The 25929-nt window shown below is 43.4% G+C and overlaps 1 protein-coding gene across 4 annotated transcripts in view; it reads left to right on the forward strand.

The window, feature by feature from the left end:
* The window catches only part of Ppm1k (protein phosphatase, Mg2+/Mn2+ dependent 1K), a 64149-nt gene that overhangs the window by 35037 nt on the left and 3183 nt on the right, over nt 1-25929 (forward strand). The window contains exons 1-7 of one of the 4 annotated variants that reach the window (XM_028895240.2): nt 6887-7095; nt 11170-11308; nt 14228-14745; nt 16524-16624; nt 23407-23572; nt 24087-24231; nt 25280-25414. In XM_028895240.2, the coding sequence (XP_028751073.1) occupies nt 14306-14745; nt 16524-16624; nt 23407-23572; nt 24087-24231; nt 25280-25414 (987 nt within the window). In that variant the 5' untranslated portion in view covers nt 6887-7095; nt 11170-11308; nt 14228-14305. The other 3 variants (XM_028895242.2, XM_037203781.1, XM_028895241.2) reach the window with 3 other exon arrangements.

Raw genomic sequence — 25929 nt, forward strand, 5'->3', positions numbered from 1 at the left:
CAAATCGATACGGTTGTAAGGAGGAGAGATGTTTTGGGTCTAGCCTGTTGTCACTGAACTCAATGGTGAGTCTCCTGTTCAGTGTAAACTACTAGATTCAGATTCATGTTACAGTTTAACAGTGTGTTCACGGGTAATATTAGTTTAGTATGTGTGCGGTTTGGCTCCAACTTCCTTTTATTATGATAGTGTTAATGTTATTGTGTTTCATAAGATGCTTGGATGTTTTTCCAAAATGACCAAGGAAGCTGTGAAGCTTTAGGAAGTTATACAGGTCTGTGAAAGCTATAGAAGGTATGTGACCGGTCACAGTTCAGTACATTGGTGTGAAACCTCCGCGTGACTCAGCTGAGTTACTGGTCTGCTCTCCATGGTAACGGTAAGGCCTGGATTAAAGAAACAAAATGTTTGTGTGACAAATGCTTTAAGGGTTTTGCTTTTGCCCAAGTTTCATCTAAATATTACACCGTGGTTAAAAGTATCAGACTGGAATAACTGACATTCTGGGTATTAAAACCCATACTTGGAGGCCTTGCTAATGTAGTCAGAAGGATCAAAGGGGAGAATACCCCCTCACTATCCAAGGTCAAGTGGGTCCCAGGAGACTGTGGAACATCTCTCAAAACGTTGTTACTATAGGGAGTCATCTGTGCTCTTGTTTGGGGAGCTCTAGTCAGTATCCAGTCTATAAAGAGGAAGGTCAATACAGAGGAAAATCTCCATGTTTCCAAGTGAAGCCATGGTCAAGCAAGGCCTTTGAGTTACCCTCACATAGATGGAACAATTGATAAAAAGGAAGGCCAGAGAGCCAGAGGGTCCTCCCAAGTCCACGTGACCCTTGGGACAAGATCTTCAAATGACCATGGCAGGAAAAAAACATTAATTTTGGCCACCCAACAGCAAAGGATAACCAAAGAATAAAATGAATGTTGTTTTTCTTTAATGGTTTAAGGGATCACACTCCCTGGACATTAGGCTTAAAACCATATGAGATCTTGCTTAGACAACCATTTCTTGTTAATGATTTTCTTCTTCATAAGAAAAGTGCTGGCCAGATAATAGGACATCATGACCTTGGCTCAATTTAATGTTGCAGAGTCTTACTGCCACCGAGATCAATGGCCTGCTATTGTTTTAACCTAAAAACTAAACAGTGGTTAAAGTTCTTCTTTCTCCCTGTCTAGAAAGCCATCCAGGAAGTGCCTCACACTGAGTCCATCCACTCCAAAAGCAACGAATGTGCTTGAGAGTGGCTGCTGGGCCCATTGCTCTCCAGGCCAGCCTCGACAGGACTACTCCTATGCAGGACTTTCCTGGGAATGGTCACTCTCCTCTGGGATATAATGGGGTGCCCTCTAGCATTCTTTTCGCCATTCCTTCAGTCCATTTGTACAAATGGTCCTGAAGACAGAGCTCCAGACACACTGGTCTGCCAGAATTTTACCACAGCCCTCTGGACTGGCCCCAGGAGCCCGCCTTATAAAAATCTCCTCTCTCATGGACCAGCTCCCCACCCCAGACTATTCCCCATGAATAAATGAAACTGCTAGAGTGTTCATTGCCCCTTCCATGGCAGAAGTTGGTCAATCTCTGGGGGTGGGGGCATGAGGGACACAGGTAGATAAGGAAAATAAAGACAGGCTTCCTGATGTAGCTGTTTCTTAGTAAACATTACAAGGTGAAACAGTGGAAAGGTATGGGGGCAGATATCTATCTAAACTGGACAGGGGAGGCTCCAGGGGCCCTATAAAGTTCCCAAGGCAGCACCAGTTATTCAACTTCCAGCATTAGGCTTCTCACATCTTGACTATATGAAGCTGTTACTTTTCTCTGAGGCTTGGTCTTCTGTCTTTCCCAGTCTTTGTTCCAGGGAATGCACTGGCAGTCTCCTAGACAACTGCCATCACCCCTGTTTACAACTGAATTTCAGATCCACAAAGTTGTAACTTAAATGTAAATTCTATCTTAACATTTGACAGCTAGATGAAAGTTTGTTTTCTTGTTCAATAATATTTAAATTGACTTGACTAGTCTGGTATTGGGAAACACTTCATTACATAAAACGGATTAGGCTATCTCCAGATTGATGTCTTACAAAATATCTAGGCACTGCAGCCTAGCAAAATTGACATAGAATTAACTGCAATGCTAACCTTTGCAAGTGCTCCTCTCTCTGTGCACTGATGCAAGGGTTCTTGTGAAAATTTAACAGAATCACAGTATGGTGTAGATACTAGAATGAACAGCAGTTTTTTTTAGAAGTACTTTGACCTTGAAAAATCCTTATGGAAAACAGTGATTGTTTTGCTGAAAGGGCTTTGCAGCCATCCCATGACTTTGGTCACAAGATGCCTCAGGCACACCTGGGGCTCTTGTATTGTTGTGTATTATACACAATGCATAATAAAGGACTAGAGTCATGTGATGCTTTCCTTCGGTAAGACACATAAATTAAGATTAGGGACCTTGGTATGAGAAAATGCTTTGTGTAGCAATCAATAAATATGTCTTTGTATGGCTGTTGGTGGGGGTGGGGATGGGGTGGGGGTGGGGGGTTGTTCAGTCCATCAGAAGAGGCTGGACCTTCTTGCTGCCACATAGGGCTTAAAATTTCATCTTGGGAATGCCTTCTTTTTTCAACCGACCCATGCTACACGGTGCACCCTGACAGGTTCTAACTTATTTAATATTTACCTGACTGACAGTCCTATGAGGCAGTCTCATTACTGTCAAAGGTAGTAGTACTTATTCCTCAGGGTTGCTAGCCATAAATAACAACGTGGAGACTTATTATTAATTATGAAAGCTTGGCCTTAGCTTAGGCTTGTCCCACTGGCTCTTACAACTTAAATCAACCTATTTATATTAATCTACATTCTGACACATGGCATTACCTGATCTTTGAACTACACATTCTGCTTTCTCCTCCACCTTTCTTCTTCCCAGAGTTCTCTCTCTACCTGAAAGTCCCACCTATACCTCCTGCCTAGCTATTGGCTGTTCAGCTTTTTATGATACCAACCATAGCAATACATCTTCACACAGTATACAAATATCCCACAATGGTCAACCTCGTTTTACTAGACAAAGCACAGAAAGGTTAAGGAACTTGCCCGAGGCCATCCTGGAACTTTCAGACGGACTTTTAAATATTGTACTACTCCCTTCTCAAAAGGATGAAAACTGAACTCATTAGCTCTTTGTATTCTTCAAACTATCTTTGTAAACATCCTTGCCCTACCAGTAACATGTGTATCACATGACAACTTTTACACTTTACACAATAGCCCTTGATACAGTCTGCCTTATCCTGTTTTTCCAGATGAGGAGATTTTGACACACTAAGAAGGAAGGATTTGCTGCAGGCCTTCGTGTGGAGCAGAGAGGATTTGAATTCTGGCTGGGTCTCTGAAGTTCATTTCTTCTGCCTCTCTGTGCATGGTCATTGATGCCAAATACTGTAAACATTTGGTTCTATAGACCTTGAGTTAGTTTAGCCAAAGTTGGCTTTCTGTTATGCCATGTCCCTCCCATAAAGTAGACCACACAATGAGCATAAGTTTCAGGCCATTTTATGCCGCCAACAATAATACAGAATGCAAAGAATGGAGGGGAGGAGGAGGGAGAGGGGGGAAGAAGAGGGGGGAGGAAGAAAGGGAGAAAGAGAACTTGGGGGGGTGTCTAATGACCTTTCACAGGGGTCACCTAAGACCCTTGGAAAACACAGATACTTACATTATGGTTTCGTAGCAAAACTAAAATTATGAAGAAGCAGCGAAAATATTTTTATGGCTAGGGGTCCCCACAACGTGAGGAAGTGTATTAAAGTATATTAGGAAGGTGGGGAAGGAAGTGTATTAAAGGGTCACAGCGTCAGGAAGGTGGAGAACCACTGACCATTGAGAACAGCTGTCTTCAGTGACAGCAAGGCCATAAAGGCTTACACTTAACTGAAGCATTCAAAGAGGAGAAATAAGCAATTGGGCTCAGTTAGAGCAGAATATAAACCATGCCTGGGAGGTGAGTTTGACCAGATTTGCCTTCTGGCAAACTTCTTCCTCAGAAAAGGAGATACAAACCACAAATGGGTGGCTTTGCGATTGGCTGGTTACACTGGAGTTAGGTAAGGTTACCTTTAGCCTGTTTTGAAGTGACTGATGTAAAAAAGGTCTCTGCCAGGAGGCTGTTTCCCAATGGAGCCCAAGAGAAGGCAGAGTATACTGTGAGCTGACTGTACATAAGGGTCATAGAGACCTAAGGTTTGCTTTCTCCTCCTTAACTCTCTGATAAGGTTCTTATGTTAGGAAAGGTAAAGTCTCTGTCCAGAAGTTGCGATGAAGACTGAAGAATCAGAGCCCGGGTGTGCATTTGCCCACAGAAATTCTCTCCCTCCCCTTTTCATTCTGACAAATACCAAAAACAGTCCCCAAGAGAAAAAGGGATCTGCTGAGACCACAGACTGATATCGGCCACATTTATACCTGTCCACACAGCACACAATCATCAACCCTAAAAACAGAACAAGCGACAAATATCACTAGAGAATGTATAAAAAGAAAAGCCATGTTGTGTAAAGGCCTCAGGATGAGATGGTGTTGCTTCTGCAGTGTTGTAGGCAAGACATCAAGGATGCTCTCGAGAGAACAGCACGGGGTAGCCCTGCACACTGAATGTGAGTGCAGGGTCCTCACACTTACCTCTTACAGGAAAGTCTATAACATGGCAGTTGAGAGCATGGCTATGAAGAAATCTTGCCTGCTTAAGTGCAAATTTGATCACTTACAAACTGAGTGTCACTGGGCGATGGTGGCACATGCCTTTAATCCCAGCACTTGGGAGGCAGAACCAGGTGGATCTTTGTGAGTTCGAGGCCAGCCTGGTCTACAGAGCAAGATCCAGGAAAAGCACAAAGCTACACAGAGAAACCCTGCCTTGGAAAAACACACACACACACACACACACACACACACACAAAAAAAAAAAAAAAAAAACCAAACTGAGTGTCTCACTTTCTGTAGTCACAAATACTAAAATTACTATCATTTGATAGTAATTATTTTTCTTTCTGCTTAAAAAAAAGATTTATTTTGTTATTTTTAATTATGTCTATGGGTGTGGTCTGTGTGAAGGTATGTGCACATGAACCTCTGTCCTTGGAGGCTTTGGGTCCCCTGGTGTTACAATCATAAGCTGCCCTACGTGGGAACCAAACCAGCGTATTCTGGAAGAGTAGTATTTGCTCTTAAGTACTGAGCCATATCCAGTCCTCTTTCTGGTTTTTGGTACTAGAGATTGTAATCAAGGCAATGGGCATGGTAGGTACTAACTATAATAGCTCCGAACTGGAAATTACTTCAACATACATCACAAAAACAAATGCATAAATTATGATAAAACTGCAAAAATATAAAGACCTGAAACTGTACAGCAACACAGAAGAATCTTACAAATACCTTGTTGAACCAGAGAAGTCAAACAAAAAGAGAATGCATAGGTTATGGCTCAATACTTACATAGCAACAGTAGAAACAAAATTAATCTACTATGTTAAAAGTCAGCATATAAAAGTCAGCATAGAGGAAAGAAGCAGTGACTGCTTGGCAGAATGGAGGGTTCCTAGGTGTTCAGGTGTTCATAACATTGTTTCTTGATCTGGTGCTACCTACAAAGACAAGCTGAACGTTGTGAGGATCGCTTGAGCCACATCCAATATGCACACATTTTCTGTATGTATGCTAGATCCAGGAACAATTTCAAGAGTTTTATGAAAATTGACTCTCTACCCAACACAATCCTCAAGTCATCATAAGAGTTTGTGAGTCATCAGCATGAACATCACTGTCTAAATAGATCAATATTAAATGCACCGGATCTCCAGATACTCTTGGACTTAGTAGACACAACCTAGTCATTAATTTTAAGAATATTCTAATTAAATTTTTTCATACAGTATATTTTGAGCATATTCTTTCTCCTCCTCCAATTCCTCTCAGATCCTCCCCACTTCCCTACCCACCCAACTTCATCTCTCTCTCTCCCAAACAAAAAATCAAAACAAAAAGAACCCAATTAAGACTAAAAAATATCAAAACAAAATGTGCACACACAAAAAACATGGAGTCTGTTTTGTGTTGGCCAATACTCCTGTGCATGGGACCTGCCCTGGGGTGTGGTGATACAGTCCAACGGGTATCTGCTATTGCCTTCTTGTTAGAACCATGATTGCTAGTTCAGGCGGGACTCAGCGCCCCGTGTTCTCGATCCATACCTTAGCTGTTTCCTCTCTTGGCGTGATTTATTTTTCACTCATTTGTTTATTTGTGGGCTTGCTTCCACTTCTTCCTTACTAAGCCTAGAAGATTCCAAGGACAGTTTTCTGACTACCTGAGCCAGTTTAGACCTTCTGATCCCAGGCAATGCTTCCCTCACAAAGATGGAAATCCTTATGGCATACAGGACCTTTGCAAACCATCCCAAGATGCCTGTTAGTGCAGCTCGAAGAACACTGCTCTGTGATTTGTCAAAGAGCTAGCAAGAAAAATGGAAGACGTACAAGGGCTATACACAAGCAAGGCGTGGATGTTCTGTTCTCGATTTTCTTGGTTCATAGCCAAGATACCTCTGGTCGAAGCAACACTCCTTCCTCCCCTGGTTGGCAAAGAGCAAGGTCCCTGGCACCTCTGATCCGAGGCCACCTCGGAGGGCGGGGCGCCATGTCGAGCCCCTACTGGCTCAATCTACCGTCGCTCTGCTACGCTTAGTTGGCAGTCTGAGAGGTCAAATTGCCCGTGCAGGAGGCTCGGTCTCATCTAGAGCTATGATTGGCTGAGATTGAGGGCAGGCAGAGAGCCTTGCAGAGCACCAACTGGTCGGAGTTGCCATCAATCATCAGGAACAAACTCCTCCCGGTCTCCATTTGGCCAGCAGCGAAAAATAATTTCGAGCATTTCCAGAGAGGAGATTGTGGCTTCCCTAATTGCTTGTTCTGGAGATCGGAATCAACAAGAGAAGTCAGTCTTATATATCATCCAAGAAAGCCTTCCCTTTCCTCCCATTAGCCAATTAAGAAATTTACAGACACATAGCCATCACGAGGTAAGAGCCTGAAGAGTTCAGTTCGCTCATTCCCCTAGGTTGTTGACGAGAATCTATTGGCGGTCCTCCGAATGGAGCGTTAAGGGAGGACCAGGAAGGCGGAGAAATATGGGATGGGTTCCAGCAGCTTCCACCGTCTGAGGCCGAGACCCACGCGCATCTCCCCGGGCTCTGTGTGCGAGGTGGACAGCAGCTGTTCCCGCCGAGGCCCACGGCGGCTGCGCCCGGGCGGATGCAACCGCGGTCGGCCTTGAACTTGACCTCAGGCTGGAAGTGAGCGGCGCCGGAGCGGGGCTAGTAGGATGGGCAGGGCTGGTGGGAGGGACAGAGAATGTGGGGGGAACAGAAGGCGCCCTGGATTCCCCGCAGCGAGGCCCTCCAGGTGCGCGCCAGCCAGAGAGAGTAGGCATGGCCACTGTGGGACCTGTTTCCCCGGCCTGAAGACCCCGGCGGGGGGGGGGGGTTGTGCCCCGAGATCTGCTGGGCTGCGCTAGCTGGAGGATGTTGTCCTGCAGCGGTCCGGCTTCCATCAAGGCCAGCAAACTAGCTCAGGACCGTGTCCAGCGGAGCCCTAGTGGTTTGGATCTCCGGGCTTGTGTTGTTTTTTGCTAAGAGAGCTCTGTGTCTTAAAGCTATGTGGCTCGGGGTGCCTGTTTCCGCAGCCGCTTTCTGTAGATGAGCTAATTCACCCGGAGGAGACAAAGATGAGGCTCTGGGTAGAAACTGCTAGGACAATTCTCAGAAGCTCCGCTGGTGTTTTCCTTGTAGGAGTCGGAGGGATAGTAACAGCGAAGCCCTCCACCCCCAGCCCAGGTGCCCCAGATGGGGAGAGCAAATGTGGCCTCTAAAGGACCTGTACCCCAGGAAGAAAACAGTTGGGGCCGCCCGAGATCTGCTGGCCTGCGCGGAAGGGAAGGTGTTGGACTGCGAGTGTGTGTTGTAGCTTGTAGAAATTGGAAACCAGAGCACCACTGTATGACAAATGTCACTGGATACGGAAGCTTTGGATAATGGGTTCTTGTTAATAACTGTTTTTCTTGCAACCCGAGTCTCTTTTTCCTTGACAACATCAGAACCTCTTTCACAAAATTGAGTAATAAGTACTTTTCATTACTATTCTCAGTTCACATGTCTAAACCGAGGCTCACATACACCCAAAGCTCACTGAGGGTTTTGTTTTCTTTCCTCCTAAAAGGAGGTAAAGTCATTGAGTGCAGATTTGCTAGAATACATTTCAGAGGTTTTCAGATGATTTTAGTTGTTTACCAGGGTGTAGGGGGTTTTCATTGGCGATGATGGTAAAGAAATTTGGAGTTTAAGAATATTAAAAATCGGGCTGGTGATGTCACTCGGCCTTGACCGGTAAAGTTTCCTGCTGCCAAGCCTGCCGCTTGAGTTCTAGCACCAGAGAAGGTGCACCACCTACAAGGTGTCCTCTGACCTCTGCCGACTTGCACTGGCTGCATCCCTGTACACATAAGTAAATAAATAAAGTGAAAAAAAAATAGCAAAAAGTTACCTTGTGTTTCCATTATAGGAAGATACCAAAGTGCCACTTGTTAGTTACCTCACGGTTCCTGGAGAGAGGAAAATCTAAGCCTTATCAGTACTGTTGATTGCCAGAACTCCCAATTCTGCCAGATGCTTGCTTGAAGTGGTAGAAGTAAATTTCCCTTTTGAACTGTTTTTGACGTTCCACAGCAGCTGAACTCAAATTCCCAGTGCCAAAACCTGCTGTAGAGATAGTGCCTCCTTTTTTCAAAAATAAAATGGAGCAGCTCTGGGAGTTAAACTGCTGGGTGAGACTAAAATCGGAGAACTATGAAGAGTAGAACTGGTGCAGCAGTCTTGCAGCTGTGTCTGTGCGTCTTTGGGCTACACAATCAGAGGGTGGTTTAAAAAGTTTACAAGGCAGGTATGTTTTTCAATCCTGATGTTTTTTTGTTGTTGGGATGGGGTCTCAAGTAGTCTCAGACCGGCCTTTAACTCCTGGTTCCTCCACCCTCTAAGTGTTGAGATTCTGGGGGTGGACCACCCCACAAAGCTCCTTTCTTGCTGTGATTGCCGCTCTGTAGAAGTGAGTTTCACCAGTGCTGTCTTGAAGCAACTCAGTGCCTATGACATCTCACAGCTTTGTTAACCTCTTGGGCTGAGATTCCTGCCACCTGGAATTACTAACGTGGGGATAACTTTGTTCGAGCATCGCATTTTTATTTCTTCCCTCCTTTCTTTCTGGGTCTGTGAGAAAGGCTTCGTCACACAAATCATTGTGGAATTGGTGGAAAGGCATATTTTCAGATGTTTATTTATAATAGCCAGAATAGTAAGGCGTTTTTAATTTTGTGCATGCACACATAGAGTTTTAAAGACTGAAGTGATTAAATTGTGATACATACATTTTTGTTTTGATTAGGAAATAAAGAATTTGAAATATTAAGTTCAAGCAAGAGTCTTTTCCCCCTTTTATGTACAATTACCAAAATATTTTAGATTGTTATGTTATATATCTAGGATTCCAAGCAAATTGTTTATTTTTATTCTCTTCCTTACCATAGTTTAAAGTTTCTTTATTGTTAGTAGAATATGTCATATGCATTTGTGACATGCTTTGTATTCCTTTTACTTTTCTGGGATATTTTTGTATAGTAAAAGCAATAAAGGGAAATAATCTTTCACTTTGAAAGATTAAATATAATTGTTTAAATGGTTTACTAGCATTGGTTAGCTTAGGTTTCTAATCTGCAGATTTACATATTTCTCCCTGATTAATAACAACGTGCTAAGTAACTGCTTCTTAGTGGACAAACTGATAAGCTTATCCCAGCTCACTGTTACGAGAAAGCTTAGGCGTTTATCAGGTTGTTCTCCGTCTGTTTAAAGGAACCATTTTTTTGTTGTTGTTGCTGTTGTGTTTGTTTGTTGGTTTAGTTTATTTTCTGTTGTTTTGTGTTTGTTTGTAATTTGCTGTTGTTTTAAGTGTTCGTTGTCTTTCACACTTCCATTTCACTCCCCTCATCGGCTCTTCAGTTCGTGGTCAATTCTGCAGGCATTCCAAGATCTCTGGGGCTGATGATGGTTTTTTCCAAACTTGAAGCAGGGGATGTCTTTCTGGATGTACAGAGCTTTGTTTGGTTTGGAATGAGGATGTTTGTTTTTCTCTAGATGTTTTTTTGTCTTCGTTTGGTGGCTGGCCGATGTTGAATCGAGGGTCTTATGCATGCTAAGCACTGGGCTGCACCATTAAGCTACACCTCTGGGTTGTGTGCAGGTTTCACTGAGAGTTGTCATGCAGCTTGGGAACACAAGTTACCTTTGAATACTTTTCGTGAGGCTCTAAAAGGGATCTCTGTGGTTTAGTTTTGGTGTGGCTGGCAAAGGAGACGGAACCACTTAAGTCTGTTTGCCTAGGTGGTGCTGACCTAGTTCTGTAGCTGCTCACTCCAGCAGGTTTTTCTCTATAACTGCTCTGCTGATTTTCTGAAGTATTGATACTATGATGGAAGGTCAAATTGATGATAAATATTAGATTATATAGGCTCAAAGGAACTGTCCACTTTTATTTTATTATTCAGTAATATATCTTGTGAATATTTGTTCTTTGATGAGAACGTAGCTGTGTTTATCATTTGATTTTTTTTTTTTTTTGAGAGTTAGAGAGACGCATACAGGGGAAGTGGGCAAGAGAATCCTAGAAGAGCTGTTTGAAAACTTGAGTCATTTGTCTGCTGTCCCGTAACTTTAAAGTGGGTGCTTACCTGCTAAGTAAGTGTACATGAACTGAAGTCACCTAAACAAACTCTTTTGAGTCTTTTGCCCTCCCTTTGCTGACCGACCACTAACTCGTATCTCATGGTCTCTGAAAACATCCTCACAGAGACACTCAAGGGAATGTACTACCAGTTTTCTGTGTATCTCAAAATTTGGTCAAAATATTTTTATTCCTTTTTTTGTTTTTATAGAATTTCAGACAGTGTATTTTGATCACACCCCCCACACACTCTTCCTCCTAACTCCTCTAAAACCTACTCCGCCATCCCCACTTTCACCTTTATGTCTTTTTTCCCCCTTGACCAGTGTTTCCAACTTATATCGCCCATCTATTCATGGATGTGAGGCCCTCCTGAGCATAGACAACCGACCGGTTTCTACACCTCTAAAGAAAAACAGGATCTCCTTCTCCCAGAACCCACCAGCCGTCCATAGCACCTCAGGGGTGAGTTGCCGAGTACTTGTAAGCCCTTTCATCCAGGAATGTTGACTGGTTTGGTCTAGCGCAGCCCCCCAAGGCTGTGGTGAGTTGGAGAGTGCAGTCATGGTGTCAAGCTGAGAAGACAGTTTCCTGCCACTCCTCCCTGGCTGCAGCCTCTTACATCTTTCTGCTCCATCTTCTTCGATGGCCCCTGAGCCTCGAGGGGAGAGGTGTAATATAATGTCGCATTTTTGTCCGAGGACTCCACAAACACCTATTCTCCTCATTTTGGTCAGTTTTGAGTTTCTGTGTTCATCACAGTCCACGCACAAAGAAACATCGATGAGGTCTGAAAGCCGCGCTTCTAATCTGTGGGTTTAGAGATGGGAATTCACAAGGTGGTCTCTGCGGACAAAGTGTGTGGTGGGTGGATTCAGCAACGGGGTCTTACCATATAGTTCTAGTGCACAAGCAAGAGAAATCACAGTAGCCTGTATTGTTTAAAGAGTTTCTGGTACACCCCTTACCGACTGCTGGGGGAAAGGTACTCTACACCGGGCAGTGGACTTTTTATTTGACTTACCTATGGCTTCCAGAAGGAGCATCATCTGCTGTATATGGTTTCTCTCTCCCTCTCCCCCTGACCCTCAGAGGATATTATATGTATATGTATTAGGCAACTTATATGGCTTTTTCAAGCATCCTTAGGGATATAATGTTAGTTATATCCCTCTCTCCACCCCTAGCTCCCATCCTCATCATGATTTCTAAAGGAGTTTGTTCATATTGCGTTCTCTCTTTGACTGTTTTGTACAGGATAATGGCCCTCCCCACCCTTAGCTAAACTGAATTCCCAAAGATTCTTCTGAAAGTTATTGTTTAAAATTTGTAAGGCATTCCTGTGTATATGGACTCCAGCTGGCTTTTTTTTTTGTGTGTGAATGTTTATGCATTTTGCAGAGATTAATTGATACAGTCATATCCATAGGTCCTGAAGAGATAGATTTTTTTAAACTCATTTTTTATTGTGAAATAATTTTGATTGTTTATTTGAAACAGTGTTTCACTGTGTTTCCTAGACTAATCTCAACTGGATGAAAATGATCCTTCTTACTTCATCGTCCTCAGTAGGTAGGACTACAGACACGAGCCACAACAGACACAATCCTGGCTTATGTAGTTGCGAATAATATAATACCTTCTTCCAGCATTGTCAAATCTTAGCATCAAGAATTAGTTTTTCATTTGTAAAGTAACAGAGCGAAGTGCTGTGCAGCCGAGTCTCTGCTTAGAACTTGGTATGTATGGAAAACTATTGGAAACAGCCCAACCACAGGGCTATGAGAACTCCCTGATAATTCCTCATCATGCCAAGAAAGGTTTTAGGATTGGGTTTAAGTAGGAATGCAGAATAATGGTTTCAAGAAATGCAGCCTTTGCCTACCTGTGTTCGCATATACCTTTAATCACAGCATCAGGAGGCAGAGGAAGGTGAACCCTGTACGTTCAAGGCCAGCCTGATATACATAGTGAATTCCAGGCCAGCTAGGGCTGCATAGTGAGTCCCTGTTTAGAAGAAAAAGAGGCAGAGTCTTCTTGTCTTAGGTATTGATGAGCTGTTGGCAGTGGAGGAAAGGAGAGCTACATTGTTAATGTAAATGTATGGATCACAGGGCCATAAATCTGGGCTACTTGTCTCTAACACGTGCTCAATTCCTCGCTTACCCTCTTCATGCACGTCTACCACAGAAACACCATTGGAACTGGCCTATTTTGCTAGTAGGTGTTTACCTGAGCCAATTTACAGTAACCATCTAATATAAAAAGCAAAGTTCATTAGTTAATAGATTGTAAAGACTCAGATTTGACTTCCATATCACACCCCCTCTCCAAGGCTCAGGGACCATCTCAGAAGAGGAAGTGGGAAGATATAAGAGCCAGATGCCACTGTTGGGGACAAGGGACCAGAGTGGAATAGTGTTGTCTGTGTAAGACAGGTCTGCTGAACCCAGGAACTCAGAACAGCTTCAGTCGCCTGCACAAGAGCCAGTCGGCATTCTAGTATGGAGTGGGAAGGGGTGCACGAGTCCCCAGCTGAGGAACTGTGGACAATGATGGCCTCTGGGAAAGGGAGAGTCAGTTGAAGAGTGTGGCTCCTGGTAGGTCAGCTGTGCACCAGCCAATGGTCCCACACCCAGGAGTACTTAGGCAGCTCAATTTGGAGTTGATGGGTTATTTTTTAAATAGGACATGAAGTGTGGAGGTAGGAAGTAGGGTGGACCTTGGAGGCATTCATTGGTAGGAAGAGTTGGGGTGACTATGGCAAAAATACACTGTATGAAATTCCTAAAGAATGAATAGAAATATTAAGTAAAAAGGAAACTCTGATCCAAAATTGTGTCTTTGTTTGAAGCTTGGCTACTCTTTGAGTACAGAATTATTGTAAATCTTCTAGTAGCCAGCTGTTTTTTCCTATTTCTTTCCTAAGAAGAGGTTGTTGTTATTGTTGACATGTACATTATCTTGTCTTCAGAACAACCAAGTTTGTGAAGAAAGGGTATTTACTTACAAAGTGTGACCTGATGACCAGCATATGTGTAACCACAGCTGAGTAGAAGTGTACAGTGTGGCCTTACTTTATACCAGCTGAATCAAAATGTTAATTTTAACAAGGCCCCTAAGTGATGGCAGGTTAAATCAGAGATACATGTGTTGTTGATATATGCATATCGTCAAACGTTTATAGAATTCAAACACCGCGAAGGCGGTAGATAAATTTTTCATCCAGCATTCTCAAGAATAGCATGCAGGGTTCCCAACACACACACACTCACACTCACATACAATGTCATACTCTTTATGGCTTTTGTTTCTGGCATCTGATGATGTATGAGCAGTGTTTTGAATTACTGACTGTGACTTTGTCTTTGCCCCCACCCCTAGGTGCATCAGTTTTCTTCAAGGAATTCGCCTATTGCTCTGTTTGTTTTTCCCTGAGACTGAGGCCTTTGGAGCTGCATTATGTTATCGGCGGCCTTAATTACCTTGGTGAGAAGTGGAGGGAGCCAGGTGAAGAAGAGAGTGTTGTTAAGCTCTGTTCTTCTGCAGGACAACAGGCAGGTAACTCCTGCCTGCTACAGCTCCACTTCGGAGCCCAGGTGTTCCCGGTTTGACCCGGACGGAAGTGGGCAGCCAGCCACTTGGGACAATTTTGGGATCTGGGACAACCGCATCGACGAGCCAATTTTGCTGCCGCCTAGCATCAAGTATGGCAAGCCAATTCCCAAAATTAGCCTGGAGAATGTGGGCTGCGCCTCCCTCATTGGCAAGCGGAAAGAAAATGAAGATCGATTTGGGTTCGCACAGCTGACCGAAGAGGTGCTATACTTTGCAGTATATGACGGGCACGGGGGACCTGCAGCTGCTGACTTCTGTCACACGCACATGGAAAAATGTGTTATGTATGTATCACCACCTTGGTTTTGTAGTTCCCCTAGGCATTCTCTTGAAATATTCTCCCTTTGGCTGTGGACCAGTGTGGACCAAATTACTGGAGTGGTCACATGCCACTCCATCAGTGAGCATGTCAATGTGACATTTATAATTGGAGATTATCTCCATTTCAGAGATGTGTTTCAGAATCTACCTCCCTAGATGACCATTTCAAGTAAATTAAAAAGTACAAAGATAACTTGTAAGAAAATTTACTCTCGTGTGTGTGTGTGTGTGTGTGTGTGTGTGTGTGTGTTGTGTGCATGCATATTTATATGTATTCATCTGTGTGTGGAGGCCAGAGGTCAACATTAGTGTCTTTCTATATCATTCTCCACCTTACATTTTGAGATAGAGTCTCTTACTGAACCTGGAGCTCACATAGTTTTGGCTAGACTGGCTGGCCCATCAGTCTTTGGGGTCCAGTGTAAAGCCGTATGTTGTCTTTATATGGGACCTAGGGATTTGAACTTGGCCCTTGGAGCTATGCCTCTGTGGTCCTGAGGAAGTATTTACTCTTGTCAGCACGGGGAGGTTGACTTATTGTCTTAGTTACTTTTCTGTGAAGACACATAGTGACCAAGGCAACTTAGAAAAGACAGTTTACCGGGACTTGTTTACAGTTTCAGAAAGTTGGAGTCCATGACCATCATGGTGAGGGTCATGGCAACAGGCATGGCGCTGGAGCAGTAGCTGAGAGCTTATATCCTTACCCACAGACAGGAGCAGAGAGAGGGAGCGAGGGGGAGAGAGAGCCAGCTGGCTAACTGGGAATCGTGTGTGCTTTTGAAACCTCAAAGCCCACTCCAGTGACTCACCTCCTCCAACCAGGCTACGCCTCCTAATCCTTTCCAAAAAGCAGTTCCACCAACTGGGGACCAAGCATTTCAACGCATGAGCCTGTGGGAGCTCTTCTCATTCAAACCACACTTACTATGTTTTTGAGAATCACACTGTTTCTAGAACTCAAGGAAGGAGACAGGGTGACCGCTATGGCCATGGGCTATTGTTTTACCTTCCAGCATATAGTTAAAGGTAGTTGTCAGTTTGTCCGTTAATTTTTGAATGGTTGACTTCACTCTACAAACTCAGTGATTTAAGTCGGTATGAAGGACCTTGTAACCAATCAGGGTTGCACGACTGAGAACTCTTAAAGAACAGGACTTGGAGATTGTGAGATGACTCAAAAGATAAGGTGCTGAAGCTTTCTGTCTCTGTCTCTCTCTGTCTCTGTCTCTCTCTCTTTTCCATGTGAGGCAAAGGCCCGGCCACTTAACGACATCTTCAGACAGCCTTGTTTGTTTTTCCTAGATAGACTGACATATCCCAGACTGGGCTAGAACCAACTATAAAAAACAAGGATGACCTTGAACTCCTGGCCTCCTGCCCTCACCTCTTAAGTCTTAGTCTTGCAGGCAGACCACCAGCACCACTTCCTCAGACTTACATTGTCATGCCTTTCAAAGGCCTCAGGTTTGAGGTAGCTCAGTTAGTCCTAGCTTGCAGGAAGCCCCGAGTTACATCTCCAGCACCTCATACCCAGGGTGTGATGGCACGATCCTCTCAGCCCAAGAATGTCACACTTCACGATCCTTCAGGGGTCAATAAATGTTCCTTACCCCTTGGATCTTCAGCAAAGGCGTCTGAGAGGAGAGCCGTGAGGTCTGTTGTACGGAGTGACTCTGGAGGACTGACTGAGAACAGAGAACTATTGCCGAATGATCGCAGCTTTCTTTCCTCCACAAAGGGATTTGCTTCCTCGGGAGAAAGACCTGGAAACTGTACTGACCTTGGCCTTTCTAGAAATAGATAAAGCCTTTTCAAGTTATGCCCACCTGTCTGCTGATGGTAAGTGAGCCATGGCATGCCTCAGGGCCTCCAGAATGGGCGGGGAAAGAGTAACAGTGAAGGCCTTCGGTGGTGGGCGTCTTATTGCATGTTTGCTTGTGGGGAGTTATTACAGAAATAACTTCATACAAAGAATCATTTTAAATGCTGTCTGGAATCTGCACTGATGTCAGTGTCCCACTGTTATGTCCGATAATGAGCTTTCAGAAGGGGAAGCTCCAAAATGGTTCTGTTACTGAATTTTCGTTTTACGAAGATCATTTAAAGTGTTTCAATCTATTTGATTTATATTTTTATGGACAAGATGTCCATACTAAGTGGATCTCATGCCCCTGCCACACCACTAGTGCAAACACTACAGGATAATCACATCTGCAAGGTTGATTATTGTACATCATTTACTGTAGGGGGTCAGAGAGATGGGTCAGTGGGTAAAGGCACCTGCTACCAAGCTTCACCATCTGAGCTCCAACCCCAAGACCCACGTGGGGAACAAAGAGAAGTGATTCCATATGTTAGCTTCTGGCCTTCACATGTATTCTCTAGCATGTCCACATACACTTGAAAACAAACGCATGCACACACAAAATAAATGAATATGCATTGATTCCATATGTCAGCTTCTGGCCTTCACACACATGCTCTAGCATGTCCACATACACTTAAAAACAAATGCGTGCACACACAAAATAAATGAATATGTATTTTTTTTTTAAAAAAAAGAATATTAGCAATAGGTCTTAAGTATGATAGAAAATGGCTAATTGGCATCCATTAGTATAGTCAGAAGGGAGATATTTGTCTTCTCTTTCTCAATCTTGCAGATTTCCTAAGGCAACTGGTGATATTTTTGTTTCTGTTAAGTGTAAGGAAGGGCATGGCAAGTGAATTAAAAAAAATCATGGACTAGGTATAAGTTTTAAAAGTAAATGTTTTTTTATTTTGACTAAGTTTATCAAAATAATTTCAGAAAATATATCCAATATTTCCTACTTAGCTCACTAATGCATTTCTCTAATCAGGTGAGCATTGGTAACTTCTGCAGCAGCCATGTGGAGTCTGCCTCCCAACTGACTGGGAACAGCCTTGAGCAGGATGTTGTTCTTAGTTCGGTCCTTTCCTTTAATGAGAAAGTGCACCCCAGGGATGCCCCTTTCAGGTGGATGGGAATTCTCCCCATTTCACACACGAGGAGCTGCAAGTCCAGGGGAAGAAATGGTTAGCTGAGATTAGGGCCTTCTTCATGTGCTTATTTAGTATCAAGAGAGGGAGAAGGGGGACCCCGGGATAGCTGAGTGTTCCGTTTAAGTATCCGCCTCCCCACCCGCATCACTGGTGAACCCAAGGCTTTGGAATATGCTTGGCCAGCAGGTACGCTGTTCCGCTGAGCTACTTCTCCAGCCCCTTCCTGCTGATCATGAGAACTTTACCGTCACACTCCCCAGGACACTTTAGAGCCCATTCTTTCTCCGTTTGTCCAGAGAGCAGTTTCCACTTGGTAGATTAGTTGAAATATTCTATCTTCTTCCTTTGGTACCGCTTCCTCCAAGGTTCCACTCCCCTTCTCTAAGTGAGGAGTTGACAGAGGGCGAAGTTTCTGCTCAAGATTTATCTTTCGTTCTCTTAAAGAGTAGAACACACGAAGAGGAAGTGGAACACTTTCTCGTGGTTTTACTTTTTTGGGGGTGGAGACAGATTCTCATTAGGCAACCCCGGCTAGCTTGGAACTGACTATGTAGATCAGGCTGGCCTCAAACTCAGAAAGGTATGCACCAGCTGGGCATAGGCCCAGCATTTTTATAATAGTGGATTTGGTCTGTTTTTATCCTTTACTAGGCTGGCTGTGAGTTTGGCTGCATCATCACCACGATGTTTATGGGATGTAGTATCAGGATTATGCCCCAGCTGTTCTACAAACAGCTGTATTCACTGCCGTGGTTTGTAGAACACAATGTTCAAGAACATTTGGCATATGGCCAACATTAAAATTCATTGACCCTTCATGAGTGCAGCCAAGCTTTTTTAAAATGATATAATCAATGCTGGTGATTAAAACCATCAATATTAGACTTGGTGTTGAATTTAAAAACATTTATTTTTGATAACTATAGTTCAGGAGGCTTTGGATTTATAACATTTTACTTGTATGTCTTTTTTTTTTTTTGGTTTTTCGAGACAGGGTTTCTCTGTGTAGCTTTGCGCCTTTCCTGGAACTTACTTGGCAGCCCAGGCTGGCCTCACAGAGATCCACCTGGCTCTGCCTCCCGAGTGCTGGGATTAAAGGCGTGCATCACCACCACCTGGCCATTACTTGTATGTCTTAAAGAGAACCTTTAGATAACTCACACAATCCAATTGTTAAATAAAAAAGTTATCCAAACTTAATTTTTTTTTTTTTTTTTGGTTTTTCGAGACAGGGTTTCTCTGTGTAGCTTTGCACTTTTCCTGGAACTCACTCTGTATAGTCCAGGCTGGCCTCACAGAGATACACCTGCCTCTGCTTCCCAGTGCTGGAATTAAAGGCGTGCGCCACCACCGCCCGGCCCAAACTTAAATTTTTAGTTGAAATAGTGAATCAAACAATATTTTAGTATTAGTACTATTTAGTAGCTAATATTCTTTTTGGGGTGTGTGTGTGTGTGTGTGTGTGTGTGTGTGTGTGTGTGTGTGTGTGCCAGGGCCAGCTAGCAACCTTCTGTTGGACCACAGTCCCCCTGTCTACCCACTTTCGCTTCTCATCTCTTAGCGTCTGCCCTGCTTTCACTTCTCTTGAGCCCTTCCTGTGAGACCAGGCGGTGGGGATTATTTGTTTTTAACAGGCCTCATACATTCTAGACAAGTGTTCTTCTACCACTGAACTAGATCTCCAACCCTTTGAAACCACCCTCCAAATTTTAAATTCAATTTATAGCAGTGTGTTCTTTACATTTAAACCAGCCAGTGAGTTCAAATACCCCATCACTTTATTTTTTACACATAGCCACTTAAAACAAACAGGTGGTAGAAAACACAGATTATGAGGCTGTATATCCTGTGACTGCTGGAACTGGACAGTGATTATGCTTTGAAAGCAGCCACGCTCCTAAAGAACAGAAGATCAGAATGAGAGGAATGGCTTCGACTCAGTGGCAGGTATTGATGGGCACCACTGCGAGTTTTAGATTCTGTGCTCGTCACTTGTGGCTCTCCCTAGAGAACTAAACTCCCAGACAGTACGAGCTGTAAAGGCAAATTTGCCTTCTGTGCTAGGATTATTCAGGGCTGTGGGTGTGCTAGGTGAGTAGTCCACCAGTGAGCTACACCTCCATCCCTGTACAGTAGTTTTGAAGACCCCTCTTATGCCGGAGGTCACCAAATGGAAAATAAATAAGAACAGCATTGAAGAGTTGTTCTTATTGTGTTGTTACTGCTTCAGGTCGTTAATTTGACTTCGGTGTTCACGAGTCATACTTGTCAAGAGCACCCGTTTTTAATAAATTTTGCAGCAATGTTGGCTTATATGGATTATTATTTACATAACTTAATAATCACTGGGGGTGTTGTTAGATTTTACCCTTTCTGTTGCTGTTCCAAATTGTGATTATTTTTCTAATGTCCTATTGACCTGGAGCACTGGGAAAGAGACAGAGCAGCAGAAACATCCTTTTATGATTGCATGAATTTATAAACACACATTATCATTCAGGAGCCACACTGGCCTTCATATAAACCATGGATTTAAGTCATCCAACTGGAAACAGTTCTTCCCCATACTAAATTCCTGCATTATTTGCTATGAACAAATATCTTGTGTCCTGTTTCTGGCATAGGAGGTGCTTTGATTGCTCCTCCATGTATATTGAAACCCCAGTTAGCTAGTAATCTATAGTTCACATACATCCTCTACGTACTGCTTATCAAATACAAGCTATTTTGTTTAGGGGACAGTTCTAATATTGCTGTGAACCAAATTTACAGTGCTTTTTTTTTTCTGACTCAGTAATAGTGATTTTGCTGTGTTCAAGATTAAGTGTGTGTGTGTGCTTGTGCGTGCACATGCATGCATATGCAGATACAAGTCTGTGTTACCATTGGTGTGTTTTGGTATAGATAGACGCATATGCTTGTAAGTTTCTTCTATCTTCAGTTACAACACTATGAGAAATGTTAGTCTGATGGAAAAAAATAGATCAACAACCAGATACTATTAACTTGAAGCTACTGAGTTTTGAAATCATTGGTTTGGCATCGCCTGGAATATTGTGTGGTTTGCGAGTGAAATTTTCACCAACAGAAACCCCTCCCCTTATTTTGCAGCTCTCTCTGCTGTCCTTTGTGTTGCAGGTTTGTTATGTTTGTGTGTAATTTCTGGGTGAGGTTCCCATTTGCCTCTGTACGTGTTGTTTGCGGCAGAGAACCGTGCCTGCTCGGCAGCTCTAGACCTGGAGCCTGTGGACGCTGCTATATGCTGGGCTTCAGTGGAAAGAGAGATCTGCTTAATTTTGTCTCAGCTGAAAGTCTAGCAGTTCCTAGTCTAAACTCCTGGGGCGTTCCCGCTTCCTCCGTGGCCCGTTAGTTGAGACAATTTGCAGTGAAAGTATCCCGTGAGTGTTCAGACTTACTGAAAAATGTTGTCTTGATTTTCTAGTTTTGTTGTTAGGGCAGACAGTGGGACTTTTTGACCTCTGTGTTAACTGTTGAATGGAAATAAGTGCTGATTCACTATTTATGTTCTTAGATGCGTAAGCAAGCCAGAGTCCATGGTTAGTTTTGAAACTTTCCCCATATGTCCAGAGATTTGAAACTGGGAAGGTGAGTTGAAAAAAGCCCAAGCTCTTTTAAATTCAGAGGTGAGAGAGCTGGGAGCTCCAACCCAAACTGACATTGCATTTATACAACGTTAATTCTTTTGTCATCTTCAGGTAAAGATCGCTTTCTCAAAAGCTGTTGCTGACAGCTGATGTGAAGAGTTCAGAATCCCCTGGACTCGTTGCATCTAAGGAATGCCTGTCTTCTCTTTCCTGCCTTTTAAAATCATTTAAGAGTAATGCAGTTGATTGAACTGTGACGATTCCGTTGTTGTACAGTCTTTTGACCAAGATCAAGTTGAAAGTTGTAAGACACGTATGATAAGCATCACTAGTCTTTGTGTTAAAACATTTATGCCATGCACTGACATTGCTGTGGTATGACAGCATTGCCTGGACCAAATGGTTCCAAAATCAACAGATGAATGGGAAGAGAGTGCAACTGTAGATGCTGTTTTCCAATAGAGTAAACTGAGCATGACTACAACAGATTGAGTAGACTTTATCCATGCCTTTCCATATTACTTTTCTGGTTAAAGCAGGCATTTTAATACAATGACTGGCAAATGTACTCATCTCTCTCTAAAATACATTATTTGGTGAAGTTTTAGATGCTGTCTTTAAACAAAATCTTGTAAAAACTTGACTGTCAATTAAGTCAATTACAGTTTTCTAAATCAACTTGTAGAGTGTAAGTCACCTTTGGATGGTCAGGAAGCTTTCTACATTTATTACATAGAGCAACAGTCAAGTGATTGGATGTGGAACTCTTATTACCAGATTGAAAAAAACAATCCAGTGAAAATTGTGGCAATGCTTTAAACAGTTAACAGTGTTACTCCAGGTAATCCCTGCTTTAAATGAGTTACTTCTCAGCCTCTGCCGCTTTGCTGCAGTGTTCTTTGGTTCACAGTCTCATGGTAGTCCCACTTTCCACAAGGCTCAAAGCACCTTCAACGTTTTTCATAAGTGTTAACAACACAGAACAGATAATGTTGGAATAAATCAAAGGAGGACACACAAACGTGGTTGGCTTGAGCAGAAAAGGAGCGGCAGCCTCAAGCCTGGCAACGCTGGCCTTCCCTTGATGGCAGAGAAGATGCATATTGCTGACATGCAGGCAGGGCTGCAGGGGTTGCAGCTGGCTATGCTGGTCTGCTTTTTGGCTGCAGATTCTGTGATCTGATAGTGTTTTAAGTATGCTAATAGTGTTAAGTATGCCATGTTGATGAGGAACTGGAATGAATTTCATTCTTTACCGCTCAGATCTATAATCTAAGGGTGTGGGGGGGTGGGGGGGTGGGGGGTGGGCTTTTCTTCAGGTGTAGAACAAACCAAGACCCAAACCAGAAAAGGGTATGGGTCTTTAACTGTTTTAGTGTGTGTGTGTGTGTGTGTGTGTGTGTGTGTGTACGTTTATAAATTGTCATGATTCTAGAAGGTAAGAATGTATACACTGTAGTGCCTGAAGAGCAAATGGTCTGTGCTTGGCCTTTCTCTCCTCACCTATGAGTAGTACTGCTTTGACTGGACAGGAGTGAGGAGTGGAGGAGAATCATCCAAATCTCACGGTTTTAGAAAGGCAGCCCACCTAATGGGCCCAGCAGATCTGCCATCCTGTCATAGCAACCAGATTAGTGACGCGGTCGTGTTTTGTTTTGACACCTGCTGTGCACACAAAGGCATCCTCATTGTGAGTTTTAGTCAGCCCTGCTTTTCACACACAGACCATTTGGAGACACGGGTGCTTTGCTCGCCAAATTAGTTTACTGACTTTTCTGTTTGCATGGAGCCCTGTTACTAAATTAAACATTAATTGTTTCTCTGCATGGTCTTACTTACATAGTTTGTTGGCATTTCATTTGCATAGCTCTTGTTAAATTAGAATGGTACGGGGCAGCCTTAAATGATCATGCTTCTGTTTTATTTTTAGTGGAAATTCCATACCCGGACACTTCTATCGCTAACTGAGACTGTATCTTCTAATATTTGCAGCCAGCCTCCTGACCTCTGGGACTACTGCAACCGTCGCCTTGTTGAGAGATGGTATTGAACTGGTTGTAGCCAGTGTTGGAGACAGCCGGGCTCTTTTGTGTAGAAAAGGAAAACCCATGAAGCTGACCACCGACCATACCCCGGAAAGAAAGGATGAGAAAGAAAGGTACTGCCCCCATGATCAGCCATTTCATGGGATGACAGCTGTAGTTGCCATAGAAACGGAGTGTGGCGTTTCCCTCCCTGTGCTGGCGTAAAACACCAGGGCCTCTTTGCCAGCCCTGCTGTGCCTAGCCACTACCTTGGCCCCGATTTTCTTGTTTTGGCTGGTTTGGGTTTGCTGAGACTGGATCTCGCTGTGCAGATCTGGTGTTGCATCTGCGTTCTCCCTTCTCAGTCTCTCAAGTGCTGGGGTTGTCAGGGTGTGTACACCACAGGTGACCCAAATTGGTCATTTTTATCTTAGTTATTTATGGACTTAAAAGTTTTGGCATTTACCGTAGGCTTGCTTTAAACTCGAAATTTAAGTTCCTGGGGAATGGGGGGAGGGGGGGCGGGTTGCTGACATCCCAGGCTCTAAATTTCAAATTGTAAAACTGATATTTAAACCAGTGCTTTAATTTCCTATATCATTATTGTCATCATCATCATCATTATCGATTTTACTTTTTCTTAACTAGGATCAAGAAATGCGGTGGGTTTGTATCTTGGAACAGTTTGGGACAGCCCCACGTAAATGGCAGACTTGCAATGACAAGGAGCATTGGAGATTTGGATCTTAAAGCCAGTGGTGTGATAGCAGAACCCGAGACAACACGGATTAAGGTAAGAAGGGGTCAGAGACACTGAGTCATACACAGAGAATGACTCGTGACTCACCTCTGGCTGCTGGCTGTCCTGGAAGATCTACCTGATGGAAAGATGTTTTTAAAGAGGGACTAATTTTAAGTGAAGAATAAACTTATAAGTAAGATGCTAGTTTCTGGCCTGAGGAGGGTGGTGGCTTTTGTTTTTCCCTGGTAGAGGGCCTCTCTGGCCCATCCTTTCCCAACGCCTGAGGCGTTCTCTCAGCTTGGGAGTTATTCTGGGCTTGCCTTCGCCACTCAGCTCTCCAGTCAGCCATTTCTGTTCGAAAAGCATAGCGCCTCTTTTACTCTGACCTGACCCCAACATGATGCATGACCTGCTGCTTGCTTCTCTGGAGCTGAGTCAGCACAGTATAATGTGGGCGTCCACAAACGGTAGGGCAAGAACGTTCAGAATTCAAGGAAGGATTTTTGGCCTTAAAAAGATACCTCACTCCAGGTTGGTGGTGGTGCACGCCTTTAATCCCTACACTCAGGAGGCAGAGGCAGACAGATCTTTGTGAGTTTGAAGCCAGCCTGGTCTACCAAACTAGTACCAGGACAGCCAGTGTTACACAGAGAAACCCTGTCTCAAAAGAAAAAAAATATATATCTCACTTATATTCATTTTGTGAAACAAATACTTATATAGGATTTGCTGTGTGGCTGCCTCTGTTCAAAAGAGATACAACTATCTTCACTTTTTAAAAAATAAATCGAAATATTAACACAAACTAAAGCATATAAAGGCTCACACTATCAAGTGATAAAATGTACTCACCCAGCCAAATAATGAAAGTAGCATTGAAGTCTAGACTCTCAACATTTGACTGTCTGACCTCTTCCTCGGTATTTCTGGTCAAAGTTTGGTTTATCCTGGGTGGTATTGATTCCCAGCTACATTTTCTGTTTGCCCGTGAACTCTGACACGGATGGCCACTCTGCAAAACAGACGCAGTTTCTAAGAGAATGAGTCACTGGGAGGCACAGGCTCGTCTGTAATCCCATTTGTTTGCTTCTGGTCGCAGCTCTACCATGGGGATGACAGCTTCCTGGTCCTCACCACAGATGGGATTAACTTCATGGTGAATAGTCAGGAGATCTGTGACTTTGTCAACCAGTGCCATGACCCGAATGAAGCAGCCCATGCCGTGACCGAACAGGTGACTTAGCAGGTCTTCTGGTGGGAAATTCCCAGAGAGAAGAGGATGAAGGATAGCAGAGGTGTATAGTGTTTTAGCTTGAGTGTTGTGGTGAATTTGAACACAGGGTCTCCAATGCTGGGTGAGCACTCTACTGCTGAGTGAGGCACAAAGCCTTGAGAAAAACAGAGATTTTACTGTTTAGCTTGCATCTTTTTGTTAGTGGAATTAACTTCTAGAATGGGATTTAATAATTCATATTTGGGGGCTGGAGAGATGGCCCAGAGGTTAAGAGCACTGGCTGCTCTTCCAGAGGTCCTGAGTTCAATTCCCAGCAACCATATGGTGGCTCACAAACCATCTATAATGAGATCTGGTGCCCTCTTCTGGTCTGCAGGCATACATGCAGGCAAAATACTATATACATAATAAATAAATAAATCTTTAAAAAACTCATATTTCTTGTTTGTTTTTCCTCTTTGCTTATTATTTTATCACCATTTTAATGGTTATTTTTATATTTAACAACCAAATAG

Source organism: Peromyscus leucopus, chromosome 3 (assembly GCF_004664715.2).
Source record: "Peromyscus leucopus breed LL Stock chromosome 3, UCI_PerLeu_2.1, whole genome shotgun sequence".
NCBI lineage: Eukaryota > Metazoa > Chordata > Mammalia > Rodentia > Cricetidae > Peromyscus > Peromyscus leucopus.